Source organism: Rhipicephalus microplus, chromosome 3 (assembly GCF_043290135.1).
Source record: "Rhipicephalus microplus isolate Deutch F79 chromosome 3, USDA_Rmic, whole genome shotgun sequence".
NCBI classification, from domain to species: Eukaryota; Metazoa; Arthropoda; class Arachnida; order Ixodida; family Ixodidae; genus Rhipicephalus; species Rhipicephalus microplus.
In genome coordinates, this window is record NC_134702.1 from 5,354,365 (window position 1) to 5,379,312 (window position 24,948).

Sequence of the window (24,948 nt, forward strand, 5' to 3'; positions counted from 1 at the left end):
AAGTAAGCAGTTGCAGTTGAGCAAAAATCATTTTATTGGTGGGCTGTCGTCAAAAGCTACGAGAAAATATGGCTTTAGAAAAAGCAAATCTGTAGCTTTCCATTGGCACAGTGTCGCCATATTAGCATCATCGTAAAGAGGACAGATTGAAGCTCCAAAGTAGCCACAAAGCTGTGTTTATTCAACGAAAAATAAAGCCAGCCGTCTCCCTGAGTTTCGTTTTCTCAGCTTTCATTTTTTGAGCAGTTGCTGTCAGTCATCACTGTGCCATTTTGCAACAAATGAAGATATAGCCATTCCATTTTTTGCATTTAGATTCTAAGATGTTGAATGCCATAAAGCTGTCCATATTTGTGTGCGCATCAATACAGATTTTTATAACAGGCATTCGTAAAAGTTATTAGTGAGACAATATGCCCAGGACATTCAAAACTTTTTTGCGTGCTGACTTGAATATTAAGAAATAAACCTATAGCATTATGGCACAGAATGGGCCTTTGTCAATATCGTTATGCAAAAATTTTGAAGGGGCTTACATCTAATTATTTCATCAATTTTGGGATGACAATGAGTTTATAAAGTGACAAAACTAAAAAACTAAATTAGATAGCTAAACACTGATTTCAGTGATGATATCAGCACAAAAAACTACATCTGAATGTCGAATTTCATGACTTTATCTAAATGAATCGCAAAAATAGTATTATTGCCACGTCCCCCCTTAAGGATTACAGCACCTTGAGGTCAGAATGTGGGAGGTGGCACAAGGTGTTCAAGGAGGGTCGGAAGGAGGTCACCAAGAAACCCAATTCTGGATGGTCAGAAACAACAAAAATGTGAATCGTGTGCGCAAAGTTTCACGCTCCAACCGTCGATTGGGCATCCTGCAAATCGAGTTCGCACCGCAGGGAGGAACTGTCAACATTGCTTTTTTGATGGAGGTGCTAAGAGACTGAAATGCAGGGCTGCACATGTGAGGTATGACATCAAAAACACGGTCAAGCTCTGCCATGACAATATCCACAGTCACACGTCTTTGATCGAAACCAACATCCTGACCTGGAGCAACACGCCCCCTGTGGCCCTTACAGTCCTGGCTCGGTTCTGTGCCGGGTTGGTTTTTTAACTTCCCCGACTGAAGAGAAAGCTTAAAGGAAAGCATTTGGGCAACGCGAGGACATCCTATAATGTTCCTGAGAGACATTCCCGTTCAGTACTTTCAGAGTTCCTTCCAGAAGGGGCAAACTTATCTCCGAAAGTCTATTGAAGCCAGAGAAGTGTACTTTGAGGAATTTGAACCATTTGTGCAGATTCCATTTATAATTTTTTTCAGCAAATGCACATAACTTTATTAACAGACCCTGTACATCATGGACATGAAAACAGAGTATCATTTTCCATGTGCAAGCGCATTTATCCTAGTTGCCTAAGCAAAAAGTTTATTGCAAATACATGTAATTGAGTTATTTGACAATACCACTAATAAACTACTTACACATGCATTGTCAAGTGTTGAAACCACACCATCTCGCACCTACTTTTACGCGTGACAGCAGTTTCTTTAAATCTGGCCTTGCACTTGCATTTTCCAGGCGTTGAAGAGCAAGAAAACTGTCAGGAATTGCATTACTTTATTATGCAATCACTGCTTGCCATTTATAAAGTTTCTTATTGAGAGCTATGCACACATGATGCACGAGGTCATGAGCGTACATATATGAGCGGGATCAGAGTGCAGTAAACGAGCTATTGATGGTTAGTGCTGTGTTGCGTCAAATATGAATTTCTTTTGTTTTAGCCCTCTGCCTGTACTACCATCAATTATCGATATTGTAATTATCAATTGCTTCTTCTTTCCATTTCCTTCCTACTTTCACGTTGAAGTCGCTCACAACTATCGGGTACTTTGAATGCACCTTTTGCATTATCCTCGTTGAACTGCTTTGATTCCTTGTATTCACAGCCGGACAGGTGCATACTCTTGTACTACAGTCGAACCCCTTTATAAGAGACACTTATATAAGAGACAAATGGGTATAAAAGACGCCAGTGTGCCTACACCAAAATATGGGTTTATAACAAAATGCATATAAGGTACCCTGCTTATAAAAGACATCTTGTATAAAAGACAAGAATAGCCATCCGAAGCATGCCTCTTACGTGGGTTCAACTGTACTACCACTTTTTATTTTTATCAGAATGCTTGCTCCCCTTTTGTTCATACATTAGTTTATCAATGCTGCTTACACGCATTTGTGAAATAGAAACCCCATGCCATACTTTCCGCAGAGCCTGTTGCAGTCCTAGATGTGCCCATTTGTCAGCACTCAATTTCACTATGGCCAATAATGTCCAGTTTAGTGCCTAACAATTCTTCAAACGCTTCTATTAGTTTACCTTTAAAGGGGCCCTGAAACACTTTTTCAAGTAACCATGCAATGAATTCACTGGAAGAGCTTATTGTCTTACGAATCCAGCATCGCAAAAATTTTAAGAATCCTTTCAGTGCGAGTGAAGTTGCAAAGATTTGTCACATGCTGAAATTGCATTCTCTCTTCTCTAATCCCGACGAAAGCGCTAGAAGCTAAGCAGGGAGGGATGGCAAGGGCAAAGAAACTACGTCACCTGCGCCTCGTGACCTTGACCGCTTTTTCTTTTTTCCTTCTAATCAGCCAGTGGCTGATAGATGGGCTTGCTACGTGTGATTTTTAAGCGCCTTCTGTCATTTGCCGAGCGAAGAGAAAGCAATCTTTAAAAGCCGACTTTGATAATTAATTGTGAATTCCAGGTCGCATGCTGCACTATAATACTTGGTTCACGTGTTGTCGGGAGCCTCTACTACCGATCGGCAGCATTTTCTGACCATGCTGAAAAAGTGTTTCAGGGCCTGTTTAAGTATTAGTTGTTCTACAGAGAACAAGGAAGAAAAAAAATAAGTCCTGTTTTCTGTAGTTTCTTTCTTCTTATTCTCAGTTACACATTATGCACTGACTCGCTCAACACCATGCTCACTTGGGACAGTTTCAGTGCTCACAAGAATAGGACAGGACAAAGTTAACAATCAGTTTACTTTTGGAAAAGACAGCGCACAGGGTAGGTTCTAGCTAGCTTCATTGAGCATGTGCAGAATGATTCAGGAAAGCAACTGCAGTGAACTTACGAAAGGGCGTTTAAAAATAACTTTTGTCTGCTATTGTGAAGGAGAAAAGCCTATATAAGCTGCTCGTGTCTTCTTTTTTTTTTTTTTTTTTGCAAATGCTGCAGTTCACAATGATTGAGATTTTCAGCTATAGAAAAATTTCCACTGACGATAAAGTACACTTTGATTTCACCAATCATCTATTATGAAAGGCAGCGTTGTTTGTTGATGTTTAATATGAAATAGAAGTGATGACATGAGCAAATAGATGCGGCATAATTTTATGAGCATGTATTTATTTAACATGCCTCTCAAGCACTCAGTCAATCAGACACACATACGATGTAGAGATCCTGTTAGCTTCCCAGAGCAAAGTAGTTCCAATTGTGAGAAAGAAAGCACACTTCACTTTTGATGAATTGCACGAGTAGATGCCAGAATTGTCGATTCCATGATGTTTTCTCAGTAAAGCATCAGGTTCTGCCCAGTATATTCGGGCTCACTTGCACACAGAAGCGATGAATTACATCATGCAGGGATATTTTGACTTGGGGCATGGTCGAGAGCACAAGTTAGTCATCGCAACTCTGATAAGCAAATAACATTCTGATGTGGGATGTTTTGCAGACTTTCCAAATGTTAAGCTAAAGGTATCTATTTAGCGAATCACATGACCCTAAAACAAGCCACTGCTAGCTAAAAAATTCAGATTGTACCACTTTATTTCATTCCATCAATGTCTGGGGCACCCTCCTCACTGGATAGTTGATGTTAACAGCTTACTTTGTACAGGGTTCTATACAAACTAATCAATTTAAAAGGAAATTCTGCATTTTTCGTTGATTAGGCAAGTGAGTGCATGTGCAAGTAGCGCATCTCTAAAGGAAATGGGGCAGTTACAATGCTTGCTAGGCAATGCCATATCTCCTTTTCAGTGGTCTAGTATGTACAGGGATAGGGACACAACAGACACACTTTGCCGTCACGTGGAAATGCTTGGACAACAAGCGGAGCCAGCTAACAAAATCCTCAGGCAGCCACCTGCGTCTCTTCGTACATTTGCCGCAGCTCAATTTTTGGGTGATTCTCGAAAAGGGCAGCACGGTTCTGCATTTCTCCTTTCTTGACCCAGTGACAGTAAACTCTGAAGGCACAGCCATCAATCACCTGCAAGGAATGCAAAATAACTTTTGGTGGGAAGAGGCAAAGCAATGCACAATGAATGATACAGCGCTCTAGGTCTATTCACAACTGTTTTCTTCCTTTAAGGACACCGACAGAAACTGACATAATCAGTTTTTTTTCTTCTTTCCTTTAAGAACTCACACTGCAATTCTCTACTAGGATGTATTCGTGAATTGTGCTATTGTAACTTTTTGTCTGCACTTGATGTGTGATGCAAGATTCTCACTTCTGCAATAGCCTCAACAGGGCTGTATATAAATATAAAAAATAGAAATACTGTAGGCACACAAGTGTTACTGATACCTTTCGCAGTGTCTTAATACGGTACGGGTTGGTTCGTGCAATATTCAGAGACAGTGGCTCCGGCGTGTATCGTAGCCGTCGAATCCGTACCAGTGCTCTGACACAAAGGATGCCAAACTGCAAGATGCAACAACAGTCCACAGTGACATTGTTCAATAGGGGTAGAATGTTATGAACCCATCAGTTCTGTTGCATGTTTTCTCTTTGTAATAAAGGAAATTCTAGCTTTAGATTCTAAATATATATACTCATTTTAAGTGCTTGCCATACATGCAAAAACACAATGCGTCCAATCTGCCCACTTACCTGAAAAGTTTTTCTTGCATTAAAGGCCCGCTTTTGTATTGCCACCTACAAGTGTACAGAAAAGGAAAGTAATATGGCTTTAAAAGAAGTAGAACAGGCATAATTAGTTCTAAGTCTCTAACACTATTAATTCATTGGTCTAGCTTTCCTAGAGAAAGCGTCTAGTAGCAACAATTCAGTAGAAAAACTGTCACTGGCTGAAACATTCACCTTAAAAAGAGACAATGCAAGATAGAAGCTGCTTTTTAGTAATCCAGCCTTGGACACTACATCATTTAGGTGCTGTAGATTCTGAAGAACCCGTGGTTTGTTTTAACATGTAATGCAACTGTTTATTAAACAAATTTATGGCTGCAGCAGGTGTTGCCACTATCATTAGTGGATTCAGAGAAAAATCCTTCCCCAGATCACAATATTGCATCTACTTTGGCCAGGACAGATCAATTCTATTCAAGTGAGCCACAATTACACCAAGGAGAAAGTTGTGCATAGAAACAAAAGGGTCGCGCACTGAAACGGGAAGAGCTAACAGAAAAAGTGAAGCTGATGAATTCAAACCAATCTAATGTTTTATATGAATGAGATTACGAATAGAACAGCTCAATATAAACACAATCAAAGTAAGACACAGTGTAATGTTCATTGCAGACAGTTGATAGGCAGGCAGCAGCCATCAGAATGGTTGGTACGAGGTAGCCAAATCAATCGCAATGAACTATGGTAAACAAAGTGATAGAGCTTGAATGTTTATTGTTTTTGTACACCCTACAAGTTTTGATGATGGAAACAACAATAGTGTTGTCCCCTGTGGTTAGAAGAAGGCATGTTCAAATACTTGAGCACTTCAAATATTAAGACAAATATTACGGTATTCAAATTTGCTCCAACACAAACTTACATTCAGTAAAATAGAGGTGTTATACGTCGAGAAAGGTTCAGACGCAGCTTGGCAAAATGTGCTTTATCAGGCAGGTCTGGCTAATGGCGAGCGACGTGCGCGAGCTATTACTACAGCCACCGATCATCATCGTCTTTTTCATTACCAGCAGAGCGTCCATTATTTAGATTCATTACATCAGAATTAATGAATTAAACACATATAAACAACTAACAATGCATGTAGCCTTCTGTAAAATTGGTTTCACTGCAGTAAAGGATTGCTATACCGTGATTGCCACAATTCAGGGGAAATCTGCACTGCCACAAAGCCCCTCTTCAAGGTTAAATGAATATATTACCCTCACACCAACTTATCATCATTTTTAAGTTTACAAGCTTGTTATACAGGCTCATATGCTCTAAGTACAATAAATTTTGAAACTTGAAGTACTTTATGGGTTATCACTGGCATTCTGCGGAAAGTGCTGTTAAGCAAAGTTGTTTCCACTTGGAACATTCTCACGTGCCTTGGTCCAACTCTAAATATTATTGTGGTGGTTATTCAGATGACAACAAATATGCTCATTCTTTTTTTTTTTAATGCGACATATTCTATTGGTAGTGGTAAACTGATTTGACATCATTTTATGGCAGTCATACCACCTTATGAATGTAGTACAGAGGAGCCTCACAATTCTAATTCTATGGGCGCCAGAGATTCATTGGAATAAAACGTTTGACTAAGCGAATAAAGCGTTTGAACTAAGGGGAGCCTTATTGAGTGCAACACGCCGACCAAAAGGGATTAGGAGATGCTGATTAGTGGTTAGTGTGCTATTTGTTGAAGTAAGCAAGTCTACATGAAAGCGTGCATCTCCTCTATGCTGTCCACAGACAGGTGGCCATTGCTAGGAAAAGAAAAGGTAGAGAGATAGAGCAGAAGAGACTGCCTTGAACTCAAGCTCACATCTTGAGCCATCACTATAGGAATATCTGCCTGGGCACCAAAAGCACAATTTGATTAAGATATGCCATACTTCAGATACATTTGACCACTTGGCGTTCGTTACTGTGCATCTAAATCTAAGCATGCCACCTTTCCCCCATTTAAATGTGACTTCAGTGGATAGATTTCTCCCTGTTTGCAAACAGCATGGTGTCTCGGCAAGCACCATCTCCTTCCTCAGAGCAGAGACTAATTGGCAAGAGAGCTCCGAGAGAGGGATCTTTCTGCATAGCAGTGCTGCATACGTCTGCATTCCTTTGACAGAAGTTTTTGCGAAGTGCCATTTTCTAAAGTTGCAGCTTTTAAAGGAAGCGTCACTGCCTATAATGCACGATTTGTATGTCGTATATCGCAGTCATCAAACAGTGTTATCCTCTTCTAAAGCAAATTCTCTGCATGTCCACAGTGACTGGTGCTTCGAGAAATGCATGGCAAGGATGCGAACGTACGCAATTTCTGTACCAACATGTGTGCTGCAGTGTAACAATTGGCGGCAGCATGATTTCGAGCTGCTGGCACACGAACAAGGTCAAAGTTCTCAGCGCAAAATTCTCATTGGAGATAATTGAAGAAAGAAAGAGACAGAAAAACAAAAACACTTTTTGTCATGAGTTAGGCTAAGGTTAACCAATCCCCGTGAAAATTGAAGCAAAGTTCTTCCCTACATGTTTCCTTATGACCCACTGTAAATTTCTCAGATTTTTAAGCTGATAACTTAATTATATACATAATCACTTGCACAGTTACCTCGCTGCATCTGATGCCCATTTGTGATGTTGAATTGTTGACTACCACTCATGCAAAACCCCTAAACAGGAGGCTTTGAGGTAACAGAAAATAAAATTTTTTGCTTACTCACTTTCCTTCTTTAGACACAAATTTGTAATGTGCATTGCCACTTCATAAATATCGGAGACCTTAGTGGAGATAGTTTCTGATACTGGTACCAGTATAAGAAGCAATCTCCACTGTTGTATCCGATTGTACAAGTTATACCTTCATTGGGTTCGCAATTTCAACAGTCTACACTGAGGTCTCCAATAATATAAGTTACACATTCATTGGGCTTGCGCATTCACCGTGGTGTATCATCTATACAGCTTTGGTAATGCTAAAACATACTCATGTGTAGTCGTATCTTTCTGCCCCGCAATTTTGCACTTTCTTTTTCTGCATGCACTGCAAATGCTGAGATGTATGCACTAGCAGATGACCGCGTCGTTGAATGCACCTTTATCTTGACTAAAATGTTGAATCGTCATGTCACGCCAACAACCGATCACTGCCATAGGCCCACAACAAGATGCATCATTATTCACACAGCACGCACCACACACAATATTCTCAGTTTCATCGTTCGTAAATGTAAACCAATATGCCTTTCAATGCACACTACACGCCACAATAAACACTGCACATTTTGGAAGACAAAGCTGCTGTTCTTCGCACAGGCCACCACGTGTGTTCACATCTCCGAGGTAAACAGCCAGCCAGCGGAGCAACTTTCTCGTCACGTCACGTCTCTGACCACAGCTAATTTTGCAACAGTAAAATGAAGTTTAAGCATTAAAGAAAAACTGCCCCAAGCACTGTGCGACTGCACCTCGCTAAGCAACCAGTAGGGGGTGTTTTGCCGACCACTGCCTTGCACGCGCACTGGTGACGGCGCGCTATAACATACCCTGGGAGAGGTTTATTGAACCTGCACCCCGCGCTTAGAAGCACTACCCCTTGTGTCCTAAGCTACCATGACGGGTATTCGACCAACATAAACCAAGTGGCAACAGCGGCGACATCCACTTCCAACGTGAGAACCACTCTTTTCATAAAACTGCAATGATGAAACAAGTGCGCGTTCTGGTCATCTTTTTCTTTGTCTTTTCTTTTTCCTGCTGCAGTTATTTTAAAAGACGTATAAACACTCTGAACTAGCCATTTTTAATTGAGTATTCAGTTCAATTCCTGGCACCAAGAGGCACCCACCGAACAAATGCTCGGACATGAATAGTCCGTTGAAGAGACATTAGGCAAATATGAACTCGACCTCTATTGTTGAAATAGCTTTCCAGAAACTTTGTAGTGCATCAAGAAAATGGCTAGTTTGGAAGAAGGTCCTACTTTAGTGGTCCACACATGTAAGTGTTTTTCAAACCGTCTGTCCCATAGAGGCCTTGTTAAGTTGCATTTGCCTTGCTTGCCCTTTACTGGCCAACAACCGGTGCTACAGCTTGTCGTGCCATAGCTAAACTGCCATCGAGCTGGAACGTGCCAGTGGAGAATGGCCAGGCAACTTTTGGAACACCTGCATCATTCTCCAAGGAAATCCCCTTGAACTGAGCAGAAATGCCACAGTATTTCATCTACTAGTATTGTACTGCAATACTTTTTTTTTATCATGGGTAGTTTGAATACTTGTGACTAATTGTACTGAGGGCATTTCACTTCATGGTTCTCTCATTCCAGACCATAAATCGTACTGTACCTTTGTTTCGTGACTAGCAAAGCACTGCTTCACATAATACTGACATTTCAAACGTTCTCACTCTAGAAAGAATTGCTGTGTGCCTTTCATGTCCGTTTAAGTACTTTATGAGCAGTTGGCCTCACAATAGCTTTGAATTATCTCTGCCAGAATTGATTCTGTTATGACCCCAGTTTGATGACCCACTGATGATTCCTGACATAGCACTTCTGGTCAACTGTTCTAAACTGGAACCCTGCTGTAGTGCTGCAAAGCGTTTTCCCCTTCAGTGCTTGTACATCTTGTCAAGTCATAATCTTGATTCATTACACCTAATTGTAGAGAGCACTTCTCAAGACTGATGTGTTGAAATTTGCTTGAGCATGTGCAATTCTCAAATTGCTATTTTCTTCGCCTGTTAAAGCAATTCTTTACAAATCATATACACACATATGCAGCAACACATGTTGGCTACTCATCAGTTCGCTAACTCGATCCTCCCATCTGCAGTAACCATATTAATCACCAAGAAATAAATACACGCTGGCTATCCGGAGAAACGCAAAAATGAATGTGACATGTTGGGTGCAAGGATCAACAGTGAGAGGTCCAAAGAAATAGTGTAATTTGTGTAAGATGTCATTCTGTGTCAATGAAAACTAAGCCAATCAATCGGTTTTGCATTTTAAGAGCCTGATGGCTTTTGCATATTGCCAAAGTGATAAGTAACAAAAACATTCCGCTATCTACTTCACTAGCGTGTGTATCCTAAAAGCAGTACTACATGTATGGCTACATTTCATTTTATTTGTAATACCTTTGAAGACCCCGCGTGAGGTATTGCATAACGAGTCATTAGCATGCTTATACAGTAACATACAGGGGTTAAGATGAAATACAATGTCCTATAATCAGGGAAAGCTTTCCTCCGCAGTACTGTGGAAGCTACAGAACCGAAACAAATGCCTCCTAGAATGCCCAGAAATAGTGCCTATGTCATTTGATAATTTTCTCACTGGCCTTGGTGAATTAAATACTGCTTTATTCAGTAGGAGTCTGAAACAGTTGCGGGAAGTTTTATGTAAATTCCAATTTTCGTTCACATTACAAGAATGTCCTTTTTTCTTTATGTTTTTTACATGGCATCGCATTTTCTGCACAAGTTTTCCAGAGTAAACATGTCATCCATGACATGTGTGAATTGGTGTGTGGCCATTGTTTAGTTCATGAAGAAAAATGTACTTGTAAGGTGACATTAAAATGTTCACTCACACCTTTGGTGCTTGTTTTTCTAAAAGTGCTAATGGTGTGAGTGAGCAAAACTGCAATCAGCTGCAAGCTGCCATACTAGTACTTGAGTAACATGAATTTCCAGAAGCACTGCCTCCGTAGCCTTCACTCTACTGCCAAGATAAGCTGTCCCCGAGTACAGTTGAAAACTTAGAAATACAAATGCACTAGTTATTGCTGATGCAGGTTCAGAAATGTTTTACGAAGAGCTTATACAAGTGCAAAAACTATTATACAGTTTACTCAATTATATTTAAGAAGAGAAGTCTGCTACGGCTTCAAGTTTAACTAGGGTGGCATCGCTACTGGTACTTACATCTTCGGTGACGAAAACAGATGCACGTTTCTACATGAGCCACAAGACAGAGAGAAACAAGCAGAACAGATATTCATAAAACACAAGGAACCAAAGCAAGAGCACAGAATTCATGCAAAGATAATTTCATGCAAAAAGTATGGAACATGTAGCGTGAAACAAGGAGGAAAATTAAAGACTATGCATATGCATTTAACCTGCATATGCATTTATTTTTGTTTAGAGCAGCATAAAGGCAGATATGGTTTTCATCACTTTCTGACACTGCAGTCAGTTTGTTGCAGCTATATCTTGTACACTCGCAATAAGTTTAACGAGGGGGGACAAACGTAACATACGATCAAGTACAACCTCTTCACAGCACAGCCAGTCTGGCCCAATTCATGCGAGCAAGCCGAGTGTAGACACAGCCTCGTAGAAGCACACAAGTTTTGAAAGTGCCAAATCAAATACTTTCTTATATTCTTCTGGAAAGCAGCAGAATTACAAACCAGAATTGCATGCAAGCCAAGAAGCCCCCTGAACACATCTGGAACGTGCACTAGCAGCAGTGAGACATTGGCACATTCATAGATCGAAATGCTGGCACTGATCTCAGAACTTGAGTAAAACTATAAAGCACTGCAACTTACAACAGCCTTGAAAAAGCAATGATCCAGGGCTTGTGCAGCTGTGAGGCGTTTTTTCGGATCAACAACCAGCAGCTTGCTGATCTATAGAAAGGATGTCACACGATGTCATTAGTCCAAGAGATAAGTGAGGTGCTACGAAACATTACAGTAGCTTCAACAGCACAGCTCTTGCTTTCTTCCGTGGCGTAGCCACAGCAATAATGCTTCCTTTGTACTTCCTTTTATAACAAAGCACAGGCATCTTCAGGCAGCCAAGTTACACTTGGTGCTGAATGTAGTTTTTCAGCTGAAGTGAAACTGCTAAACTTGAACCCAAATCAATGATGAAGTGGTTCCAAACCAGTAAATAACAAATCAAAGAAAACAAATGAAACCAGCTTTCTAACCAGTTGTGAATGTTTAAATGAAAATGGCATTTCTCTCGGGTGACCACTATGTTTACCTACAGAGATCACCAGCTTTAGAAACATTGCATAGGTTGCTGAAAAAAAATAAATGAGCCTCAGGTGCCAGGCATACCTTTTCTTTTTAAGAGGAAAGTTCTGTTCTACACAACCCCCCCCCCCCCCCCCCCCCCAAAAGTTTCTTATGATCATCATCATCAGCCTAACTGTGCTCACTGCAGGGCAAAGGCCTCTCCCATGATCCGCCAATCAACCCGGTCCAATGCCTACGACTTGAGCCGAAAAACTGGCTCTCAGCCCTCTCCTCTTCTCTCTTCCTCCGCCCCTCTAAACAGTGTCGGCTGTGAGTGTTAGCTGCAGCGGCCGATTTAAACCTCGCAGCCTCTGATATTAAAGCCATGCCTACTGCCGTCTCTGAGGCAACACGGTCGTGCCAGGCCAAAGTCCATGCCGGGCCAAAGTCCATTTCTTATTAATTTTAACTATGATATCCTTAACCCCAGTTTTTTCCCTAACCCACTCTGCCCTCTTCTTGTCTCTCAAGGTTACTCCTATCATTTTCCTTTCCGTAGCTCACTGCGTCGTCCTCAATTTGAGCTGAACCCTTTTTGTAAGCCTGTGGGTTTCTGCTCCGTAGGTAAATACCAGCAAGATGCAGCTATTATATTCCTTCCCTTTGAGGGTTAGTGGCCGATCACCACTCATAATTTGAGAAGCTTATCAAATGTGATCCACCCCATCCTTATTCTCCAAGTTATTTCTCACTCTCATGGTTCAGCTTCACAGTTACTACCTGTCCTAAGTATATTGCTTTACAACTTCCAGCGCCTCTTTATCTATCGCAAAGTGCTCTTTTATGCCGAGACTGTTGCACATTAATTTAGTTTTGTGCATATTAGTTTTCAGACATACTTTTCTGTTCTCCGTGTACAGTTCAGTAATCATGAGCTGTAGCTGTAATTCGTCCCCTTAGTTACTCATTAGGACATTGTCATCAGCGAATCCAAGGTTACTAAGATACTCTCGATTAACTCTTATCCCTAACTCTTCGTTCAGCGAACTGGGAGCGCAGAGAAAAAACACAAAGGACGAAGCGAGGAACCACACAACACGAGCGCTCAACTATCAACTGATTTATTTTCCACATCGGAAGGACATATATAAACACAAAAGCGCATGTCAAAAAGATTATGACGACATCAAGGGCAGCATGCGAAGCGTGTAATCAAGGCACATGTCTAAGGGTTATCTAGGTAACTGAATTCACAGTCAAGTAGTGAGAAGGAAGGATGACTTATACATTGGTCCGTATTCCTGGAAATGTGATAGGCTTCAGAAATTTCGCGCGTAGTTTGATGAGGATGCCGGAACAGAACAATTGTATTCTCAAACAGAGGTTGGCACTTGCACGAAACGCAATGTGACGCTAAATGGGAGTAAGGTGTATTTTTCAACGAGCTTCTGTGTTCCCTGAGACGCACGTTCACACATCGGCCGGTCTGGCCAATGTACATACGTCCACAAGAAAGGGGTATCTTATATACTACTCCGGTGATGCACTTAACAAACTTAGTTACGTGCTTCTGGAGGCATCCTCTACCTTTAGATGCATTATGTGCCCTCCTGTGCACCATTGAACATATACTGGCCAATTTATTGGGTGCCGAGAAAACCACGCGCACACCGAACCGGTTTCCCACGTTTTTTAACCCATGGGCCATTTTATGAATGTAGGGGATTACTGCCGCGCGCTTCTTATTCTCTGAAGAAGTACATGTGCGTTTTTCATTATTTTTGACCGTACGCAAGAGCTTTTCACAGACTGAGGCTATTACGTAGGAAGGGTATCCCGCACCTATCAGCCGTTCCAACTGTGCCACGAAACCACTTTGCAAGGTATGCAGGCAACATTTTCCGAGGGCTGAACGTAAGCATGACATTACGATTCCGCGTTTAACAAGCTTGGAATGTCCGGAAGAGTAGTCTAGAACGGGTTTTGCAGAACGAGGATTATATCGCCAGCAAAGGTGCTTATCACCAAAAAACAGGGAAAGGTCTAGGAACTGCAATTTGTTATCTTTTGGAAGCTCGGAGGTGAACCGGAGGCCCATGCCTTCCTTCTCGAAGCATGCCTTCATACTTTCAACGTCCACTGCTGAACACTTTTTGATGATAATCAGATAATCGTCAACATAACGGAATACTTTTGTGCCAGGTTGAAGTTTAGTGCTTAAGGCTGCATCCACCTTCCCAAGAAAAATTTGGCTTAACACAGGGGCCACACTTGAACCTATACACACACCTGATTTTTGCATGTACAGGTTCCCAAGCCATACGACGAACGGGTTCTGCAAAACCCGTTCTAGACTACTCTTCCGGACATTCCAAGCTTGTTAAACGCGGAATCGTAATGTCATGCTTACGTTCAGCCCTCGGAAAATGTTGCCTGCATACCTTGCAAAGTGGTTTCGTGGCACAGTTGGAACGGCTGATAGGTGCGGGATACCCTTCCTACGTAATAGCCTCAGTCTGTGAAAAGCTCTTGCGTACGGTCAAAATTAATGAAAAACGCACATGTACTTCTTCAGAGAATAAGAAGCGCGCGGCAGTAATCCCCTACATTCATAAAATGGCCCATGGGTTAAAAAACGTGGGAAACCGGTTCGGTGTGCGCGTGGTTTTCTCGGCACCCAATAAATTGGCCAGTATATGTTCAATGGTGCACAGGAGGGCACATAATGCATCTAAAGGTAGAGGATGCCTCCAGAAGCACGTAACTAAGTTTGTTAAGTGCATCACCGGAGTAGTATATAAGATACCCCTTTCTTGTGGACGTATGTACATTGGCCAGACCGGCCGATGTGTGAACGTGCGTCTCAGGGAACACAGAAGCTCGTTGAAAAATACACCTTACTCCCATTTAGCGTCACATTGCGTTTCGTGCAAGTGCCAACCTCTGTTTGAGAATACAATTGTTCTGTTCCGGCATCCTCATCAAACTACGCGCGAAATTTCTGAAGCCTATCACATTTCCAGGAATACGGACCAATGTATAAGTCATCCTTCCTTCTCACTACTTGACTGTGAATTCAGTTACCTAGATAACCCTTAGACATGTGCCTTGATTACACGCTTCGCATGCTGCCCTTGATGTCGTCATAATCTTTTTGACATGCGCTTTTGTGTTTATATATGTTCTTCCGATGTGGAAAATAAATCAGTTGATAGTTGAGCGCTCGTGTTGTGTGGTTCCTCGCTTCGTCCTTTGTGTTTTTTCTCTGCGCTCCCAGTTCGCTGAACGAAGAAAATGAATTACCAACTGGCCCACATTTTGATCCTTTTGCAATTTATCCCTAACTCCTCTCAATCTAGGGTCCTGAAAAACCTCCTGTAAACAGGCTGTGAATAGCATTGGAAAGATCCGTGTCCCCCTGCCTTACACCCTTTTTTATTGGCATTCTGTCACTTTCTTTATGGAGAACTATGGCTTCTGTGGATACGCTGTAGATTTCTTCCAGTATGTTTACGTAGGGTTCGACAATGCCTTCATTCCGTAGTGCCTGCACTGCTAATGTCTCAACTAAACCAAATTCCTTCTCGTAATTTATGAAGGCTATGTATAGGGGTTGGTTGTATTCCGCGCATTTCTGTATTACCTAGTTGATAGTATGAATATGGTCTATTGTGGAGTAGCCTGTACGAAATCCTGCTTGGTCTTTTGGTTGATTGAACTCCAATGTCACCCTAATTTTGTTAGCTATTATTTTTGCAAATAGTTTGTAAAGAATGGGCTGTAACCTGAGTGGCCTGTAATTTTTAAAGTCCATGACATCTCCGTTCTTGTGGATTAAGATGATGTTGGTGTTCCTCCCGTCAAGAGACACTTCGTATCTAAGGTGGCCAGTTTTTTTATCACAATTTCTCCGTCATCATTCAGGAGGACCGTTGTTACCTTATTTTCACCAGCAGCTTTGCCTCCTTGCATTCCTTCTGCAGCTTTCATTACTTCCCCTGTCGTTACTGGTAGGATGTCTGATTCCTCTGGGCTATTATCGCTTATTACGGTAGCATACTAGTTGTTTTGGCTTCTGTACAGCTCTATGTAGAGCTCTTCCGCCCCCTCGACTATCCTATACATATTGGTTATCACATTACTTTCCTTGTTCCTTAATGCATACATCTGCTTTTTGCCTACGTGCAAGTTTACCTTCCAGACTTCTGCTGCTTTTTACAGCCTACCTGATTCCATGTTATACCTTTTGATGTCGGCTATTTTACGCCTATTGATTACCTTGGAAATCTCCACGAGCTCTTTTTTGTCTGTTGCATTTGAGGTCTTCGTGGTTTGTCATCTTTTAATAAGATTTTTCGTCTCTTCGGATAGTTTGCCAGTGTCCTGTCTAGTGACTGTACTTTGGACTTCCATTGATCAAATGCTCAATAATCAGGCTTTACAAACGAGTACAACAACGTGCAACAATAGGTACTGATGTACGGCATCGTAAGTGTTGCTCAGCAAATGTATACAGCCAGGACCCACACATACAGAACTCAAACAAAATCATTCAGTATATAAAAAATATACTTAAGTGAACCTCATTTAGAAATCTTACACATTTTGAACAGTATATTCAGATCATGAAAACTAGTGATTTACCAACTTGCCTCCTTAAAGCAGCATGTAAGCATCAGAGCTTACTTAGTAGGCAACCTTTTAATAGCACATTAGTGTAGAATGCTAATGTTGCCTGAAAAGCATTTCGTGCTCTTAAGGAAGCATGGCAGTTTTTTTTTTTTTGCTAACAGAGTCCCTCGTGCATTGACCTATGATGACTCGAAGGCAGAAGTCATCTACTTTTCCTTCTCAGTTGATGTATGACGAGGGAGGTAGCCTGGAGGTGGCCTGCTCCCCGATTTTGTTCGCCGCCCAAAGGAGGGCACTACAATGGCATCATGTGACGCTAAGTGGGACGATGGCTCACCAGAATTTGTTACGTCATGATGATGTCACAAATTTTTGCAATCTAGACTTCGACTTTATAATACAGAGTTTTTGTTCCGTGGTTATGTTCCAACACATGGTGACCGCATGAGGTGCCTCAAGAAAAAAGAAATTGCTTGAGACCAGTATTGTTGGTGCAGTCAGCTTGCCTATGCTGCGAAGTATTAGAAAAATATTCGAGAAATATCAGAAAAGTATTCAGTTCAATTCACACTCACATTTTATTATATGAATTTACTCTGCACCTAAAATATTTCTATTTACGGAACTCTAGAAAAAAGAAAAGATCTTTCTCACCAAGTCTTTAGGGGCTTCAGTGATGTCATCCCACTCGGGGCTACAAAACTCGTATTTTCCTTCCATAATGTTGCGAAGCATCACCATCTGCTTCCTGTGCCAGAATGGTGGAAAGCCCACCAGCCTGGAAGTGCAGAAAATAATTACTAGCTTTGTATTTTCAGCCATTTCGCTGAATGAAGCACCAAGTAGGGTTAAGAGGTGTAACGTTATCTTAGAATGGTTTAACTGCGCTAAGTAACTGGATTAGAGCAAACAAAACGCGTGCACTTTTTTTTTTCCCAGACCCTCAACTGAAGTTAACTGACTAAAAGATGACATATATACAGTGAACATAGCAAGATGAGCACCAGTCAAACAAGGTCGAATTATTGCTTCAATCACAATTACACATAAAGATATTACACCTTCAAATCCAACACATGTGTTTAGTCTTCTGCTTTTAACTGTGCCGATTACACCAGTGCCAATTGCTCCAAAATACCAATACTGCTACATTCCCACTACTTTGCACAAAAGTTGCGCCAAACAAGATGAATTCATGCTTCGTAAACGAAACTAATTGCTTAAAATCTCAGCGCTCAAGTTAGCATGCACGTGTTTTCACGTGCAGACACCATGCTACGGTGGCTGTAAGTACGTGTAAATTAAGAAAAACGTGCGCGCTTGTGCAGGGCTGGTCAGGCTACCATTCATTACAGTAAGTCGACAGAGAAGCAAATGTGCTCATCATTTTGCAAAGACTGCACATGTGACGAACAGACAGCCCATGCCATTTCGAGAATCGAGTCGTGTGACTGGTGTGGGAATTCAAATTTTCCAATGTTTGTAAAGTCGAACGCTCGCGGACTAAAAGTGCTCTAGTGCAAAGTTTCCAACTAAGTTCTCGGAGCACCTGGTTATTGCGCCTAATTTCCCTGAGCTATGGCGACCGGATATCCGTATGCTTTTGATTTCCCAGGCGCAGTGTCCTATGCATTGGTGACAGCGAATTGCTCGAGTGTTTTACATGCGCGCCTGGGTTGTTGTTGACAATGCGAGTCGTTGCTTCCAGAATCGAAAAGCGGTTCCCATAGATCATGCTATTTCAGAATGTAACCACTGCAACACTTTTTGTTTTGGTGACTTGGCACCGAACCCCTCATCTGCGTCTGCTGTTTATGGAGGTTGTGCGGTCAGCGCTCGTTACGCCTAGCCTGCGGGTTAGCAGCTTAGCATGACGCCTCGATAAGCTTGCCCTAGATAATACCAGATCGGGCTCAAAAAGAGATCGCGCTTACAAGCTCAACAAAGGGCAGCATGCGTAAAACCAAGTTGCGGGTCTGCAGTCAGGTGAACAGCCGCGACAACTATAGTTAATAGCGTACCAAGCTTGCAAGTCTGCCTCTTGGTGAAAAAGGCGAAAGCCTGCATCACAAAGCCTTTACATTTGACAGGGGTGAGACAGCTGAGACTGAATCGAGAGCAGTTTCTAGAGCAGCAAAATTTCAATTTCGGAGCGGACGAACCTTGCTTTAGCGGAATTCAATATGTCAACCTAGGAGCCTGAAAAATCAAATTTTTAGCAACATGAGCGCACAAGTACAAGTGTTTTAATTGGCTAGGTGATAATGCCTCACGACGCGCGTAGCCACACATTAATAGTACAGCCCACAATGGCCAGTGCTATTTTTTTAATATCGAAGGCCATCATCGTTGATGTAAAACTTCCGATTATGCATAGACTTGCGATTGCCGCCAGTGCCGCTCCATTACTTGCGTAAAGCACCTCACACCGCAGGTAAGCAATGTATTCACGCAAATGAACCGCCAAACGCACAGATATGATATCTGTTATGATATCTGTTAAATTTCGAGGCCCTGAAACACTTTTTCAAGTAACTATGGAATGAATTCCCTGGAAGAGCTTATTGGCTTATGAATTCATTGCCGCAAAAGTTTTGAGAATCCCACCAGTGCGAGTGCAGTTAGATTTCTCGCATGCTGCAATTGCATTTTCTCTTCTCTCGTCCTGACGAAAGCGCTGGAAGCGAAGCAGGAAGAGGAGCAGGGAAGCGAAGCAGGGACAAAAAATAATACGTCGCACATGCCTTGCAACCTTGAGTACGGTTTTCTTTTCTTTTTTTTTTCTCATACGCGGTTTGTTCAATGTTATCGCGCACCCACGCGTGTACAAGTCATGGCTTCTTGCGGCGATCCCTGCAACGACCGAGCACACCATGTTCAAATCAGCCAATGGCTGATAGATGGCTTTCTATGAGTGATTTTTGAGCATCTTATGGCATTTGTAGAGAGAGGAGAAAGTAATTTTTAGCTGACTTTGATAATTTATTGTGAATTCCTGGCCAGATGCTGTGCTCGAATATTTGGCTTGAGTGTTATCGGGAGCCTCTACTACCGATTGGAAGCACTTTCTGACCATGCTCTAATTGCAGGGCTCCATTGAAACAGGGCAACATTGCAGGTAGTAAACATGTACCAAATCTCCAGCACTCAAGAAGCTTTGCTCTGTTGGGGAAGAGCTGCAGTAATTCACAATGTTTCTGCAAAGTGCCGATCTGTCGCTGCACCACTTCAACCGGTTGGCATCATATATATTCATATTTGACAACAGGAGGCATGAATTGAAGATGCCAATTCACAACACTAAGCTTTGTGCGAATAGTGATTTTCACCGAATAGTTTCAAATCTAATTCGAATATAGTATATATAAAGAAAAGTGGGCGTATTTGTCATGACCTGCACAGTACATTTCAAATGTTCAAGGAAGGCCTGTGCAAATGCCATTTTCTTTAGTTTAAAGGAAGTGGAAACAACTTTGAACAGTAGCAGGATTTGATTTTCGGTTGAAAGCAAGTGATAAATAAAAATGCTGAATCGACGCGAGGATAATATGTTCATTTAGCCTTTAAGTGAAACTTTGTGGTAGTGCGAATTTATACGTGCTTTCGTGGCTTAGCACTCCTACACTGCAGTGAAACCACCTTTACAAAAAAATGCAAGCGGACATCTATTCGTTCATTTCGAATACTTCGAAGTCTTTAATAATTTAAATTGGAATCAAAATGAATTCAAATTCTGTAATACTCTTTTAAACACCAAATTCATTATATTTTTTATACAAGAAGGTTCTCAATTGTTACATTTCATGACTACAATTAGACTGCAATAGTAACAAAGTTTGCCACCAGAGATCAATACTTACAGCGTATACATGATGACTCCACAAGCCCAACTGAAAATAGAAAAACTGCACATAAGACCCGTTTGCTGTGCGGGAACAGTCATTATGCAGACTCTCAATAATTATGAATGTGAGGACGACATGACAAACCACGATGAAAGAGTATTAGCAATGTGCTTCAATACATACATGTCAACCTGCTTGTCATAACCCTCTGAGCTTTCATACATAGATGCCTTCAGCAGCTCAGGTGCCAGGTAACCAGGCGTACCACAGAGCTCTGCAGAATCAACAGATGCACATTTTACTTAATTGCAGTTTGCCTTACATTTTTTAGTGAAATGGCAATGTTATATACATGATGTCCCAGTTATCGTGCAGCACGATTTTTAAAAAGAGGTTCGGCAATACATGTACTAAACCTATTGCATATTATTTCCAGTATACTGTAGTATACACTACTGATTATTTTTTATAACTAATTAATTAGTCAAAATTATATTTATTGCTCCGAAAATATTAGCCCAATTATCCAAATGTTAATGGAGCAGATGTGCACATTTTGATACATCTATCTGGGCTACTTTCAACAACTTACTAATTGTGTGTTCATCTTTTCTTGTTAATAAAGAAAGTTTGCGAAATATGAAAAATAACACGTGACTGTGCAGCCACAAAAGAAAACGGCGCCCTCAAATAAGCTTACTGCAAGCAACCGCTTTACCTTTTTGCTGTTGCCAGAGAGAGCGTTCCGTCACTTTCATTCCGTCACTATCATACGTCACTATCATACGTCACTATCATTACCAATATCAAACAGCCAACTGTGCTCATTGATAATACCATCAGAGCACTGTTCTGATTACAGCATGGCTGTGTAAGAGGCAGATAGTGCGATCAGTTTTTTTTTCTTTATTCTACATTTCTTTCATTGATACAGGCAAGCTCAAAGTGAGTCTGCTTAAGGGCGCTGCTTTCTAATGCGAGCAGTCGTCAAGCCACGCGTCACATTTCAGATTTCGTGAACTTTCGTTACCAACAGGAAAAAAGAAGCATGCATTTAGTACGTTGTTGAAAGTAGCACAGTCGTACGTCATTTCAACATGCACACATCTGCCTTATTGAGTTATCAATAATTATGTAAGTAGTTTTTGAGTTGCAAATAAAGTTATGGCTAATTAATTGTCATGAACAAAAAATTAGTGGTAATTACTAAAGTGTACTGGCAAGATATGCACTAGGTTTGCTTCGCGTAACACAGTTCTTTTTTTGTATCACGCTACGTGATAATTGAGACACCCTGTATATCATTCGAGACTTTGGCTTGTAACTAGCCTCTGTGTGTGCACACTCTTCAGTCACTCTTCAGCCAATACGGTGTGAGCCATTCCGACACCCTTTGAAGCTGTTACATTAAACCTGTGCTTCACCTTACACTCACAGCTCGACTTATTTCCAAGCAATGACACTATGGTATGACACAGAACATTCCCGGGTGCTCCCACCACAAGGTAGTCCCTGCGAGCTCTTAAGAATGCCTCTAATAATATAAGCTAGAACAACACTGGTATCTGCACGAGCATGCTGCTACTGCATGCAAAATATATGTCAAATCTACTTCAGTAAGGCTTTATTTTCAATGCAATGGACTTGTTCTTTTAGTGTTTTTCACAGCACTTTTTAAAGTGACTAATGTGCCAATGTGCACTAGGTAATTTAATCACGACTGTACATTCTCAACACTTCAAACACATTCACGCAAACACACTGGTGCAAATGCAGTGTTTGATTACATTAAGCTGTGTGCATGAAAGTTCATTTCATGAGTTGGCACTCAATGCATACCTGTTAAAGTTTCACCCTCTGCCAGCTGGGTGGCAAAGCCAAAGTCAGTGACCTTGACATTCAAATCATCATCTAGAAGGATGTTTTCTGGCTACAAGAAAAAAAAAAGTTTCAGCATCAGTGCAAGAAAAAAAAATAGGAGAAAATGTAAAATGAATGCATTATCAAATATGGCAATAATTTTTACAATAAACACTGCACTAAATATGCCAATCTGTTATTTGGAAGCCTGCATGGTGAACAAAAGTTTGTGAAGAAAAATTGTAATTCACCCATTTGTATAATTTTTCTGCAAAGGAAATTATACAGTTTTCTCAGAAGGAAAGTTTCAGAGAAAGTGTGTGCCATCGACACGATGTCAAAGTATCCCAGAGTGGCATTACTCGCATGTTTGAACCTTAGGCAATTAATAATTAGAGCTGTCAAATAGTGGTGAGGTGAAGCATATTAGAAATCTGAAGAGGCTACTTTCCATTGGTCATCGACAAAATTTTTGTCTTTGGAAAATTCGATTTCAGCAGAGCTTGAAATATAGCTTTACCTCAGTGTGAGTGTGTGACAAGATGAAATATACTAAACTCTGAAGGGGTCCCTTTTATTCGGACGTTGACACTACTAGTCTTTGGAAGTTCAAATAGTAAGAATCCAATGCGAATCAAATCGAATAGTGCACACCATTATAAAAATATTCAAAATTTTGAATATTTGCACATCCATAATAATGATATAATAATTTATGGGGTTTGACGTACCAAAACCACAATATGATTATGAGAGATACCGTGGTGGAGGGCATTGACACTACTAGTCTTTGGAAGTTCAAATAGTAAGAATCCAATGCGAATCAAATCGAATAGTGCACACCATTAGAAAAATATTCAAAATTATGAATATTTGCACATCCATAATAATAATGATATAATAATTTATGGGGTTTGACGTACCCAAACCACAATATGATTATGAGAGATACCGTGGTGGAAGGCTGGAGAAATTTCGACTAGGTTCTTTGATGGGCACCTAATCTAAGTACATGGGCCACGAGCAATTTCGCCTCCATCAAAAATGCGGCCGCAGCGGCCAGAACTCGATCCCGTGACCTTCACAGGGTTCGTGCTCATTTACATGACGAAAATTCAAGGGTTTTCAAGGACTTTTAAGGCTGTGAGCGAATTTTCAAGGACCACATTGTCCGTCCGAAACCCAATAAACACATCTTCAGGGGAGGATAAATGCTTAAGATGACTAGAGTTCATCGAAAAGGGGTAACATCACTGGAGCAGACGTCACAAAAATGGCTCCAGTGACATTTTTTTTCTACCCAACTTTCAATCATAGTTTCTTAAAGTTGCATAGGTAATCACTTGCAGTAGGACACGAGGGGCAAACTTGTATTGAGATTGGAAAAATTAAGGAATAGTTATTACACAACACCTTGTTTTCATATCAATATCCACGATCTGCTCCCGTTTGGTCTTGGCAGTGTTCCTAAGGCTGTTTGATGCACATCAAGTCGCTAATTGTCTCTGCCTGTAGCTGTTCAATTTCTTACAGCGGCTTCTAGTTTCTTTTTCTTTTTTGAAAGCATTTCGATCTCTTCCTCAATGCAACATTTCTTGTTCTTGTTCTCCTGAACCAGCCTTTTCTGAGTTTTGAGAAATGCACGATGTTGGTTCCGTGCAGAAGCTACTGATCTTTATTTTTTTGTAATGGGAACATTATATATGCCACCTGCTACATATACGGCATCATAAATTATGCGCTGTGCATTGTGTAAAATACATAGAATTTTTTATTATTAATATACTGGCAGGACCCTAGAGCCCAATGAAGGGCAGTTGCAGGGGTCTGTTTTTTAACAGTAGTAAGCTGAGCTACAGGGAAAATATTGAATACAAGTGCAATGAAATACAAGAAATACAAACAGTAGTTACAAAGCAATTCAATGATTGCGACAATGATTATTCAAAGATGTGCAACAATGATGATTTAAAGATGTGTGAAAATTCCAGCTCTTTCAAGGCCTTGAAAACGAATTTTTCTAATTGGAGGGTTTTCAAGGATTTCAAGGACCCACGTGAACCCAGCCTTCAGGTCAGCAGTTGTGCGCTATAAGCACTAGACAGACCGTCATGGCAAGTGAACGCTTCTTCTCTGGTCACAGGAAAGTATGCTCAACACAAAAGACTTTTCTATTAAAATCGCCTGAGGCCTAATGCAAGGAGGATTGCTTGGGTATGGTGTCAAGTATTACAAAAGTACACCCATAAAGTGCTGTACGTAACACCTACACAGCAAATGAAACTCACTTTTAGGTCTCGATGAACAATGCCCTTTGAATGTATGAACTCAACAGCTTCAAAAAGTTGCTTCATGATGCTCCTACATAGAAAAAGCAGTAACGTGTACCACAAAACATTTTTTCTCACCCAGCATGAAGTCCCTTTGAGGAAGAACTGCACAGCATTATAGTAAAGACTGCATGAGAATGATACCAGTGCATTCACACTTTGACTATTATTGAAAAGTAAGAGCCATCAATCTTTTTGACAGCTCAAGAGAATTAGGTTCAGTTGGAAGCACTATAACTTGATCTTTAGCGAATGAAACTGTTAACTCTATCTTCGTGAGCAATAGTTCAATCTATTAAAGTAAATAGACAATACTCTTAAGAAATATATTTGAAAATTTCAGTATT

The 24,948-nt window shown here is 41.0% G+C and overlaps 1 protein-coding gene across 4 annotated transcripts in view; it reads right to left on the minus strand.

The window, feature by feature from the left end:
* Nucleotides 1-3,408: 3,408 nt before the first annotated feature.
* PhKgamma (phosphorylase kinase gamma) overlaps nt 3,409-24,948 on the minus strand; it is a 42,769-nt gene continuing 21,229 nt past the window's right edge. For 3 of the 4 annotated variants that reach the window (XM_037433761.2, XM_037433765.2, XM_037433767.2), the window contains exons 6-15: nt 24,560-24,632; nt 22,251-22,341; nt 20,595-20,685; nt 20,427-20,456; nt 17,221-17,344; nt 11,518-11,598; nt 10,886-10,915; nt 4,934-4,978; nt 4,628-4,744; nt 3,409-4,306 (exon numbers count right to left, since the gene is read on the minus strand). In XM_037433761.2, the coding sequence (XP_037289658.1) occupies nt 4,169-4,306; nt 4,628-4,744; nt 4,934-4,978; nt 10,886-10,915; nt 11,518-11,598; nt 17,221-17,344; nt 20,427-20,456; nt 20,595-20,685; nt 22,251-22,341; nt 24,560-24,632 (820 nt within the window). In that variant the 3' untranslated portion in view covers nt 3,409-4,168. The remainder of the gene's footprint in view (nt 4,307-4,627; nt 4,745-4,933; nt 4,979-10,885; nt 10,916-11,517; nt 11,599-17,220; nt 17,345-20,426; nt 20,457-20,594; nt 20,686-22,250; nt 22,342-24,559; nt 24,633-24,948) is intronic. The other variant, XM_037433768.2, reaches the window with a different exon arrangement.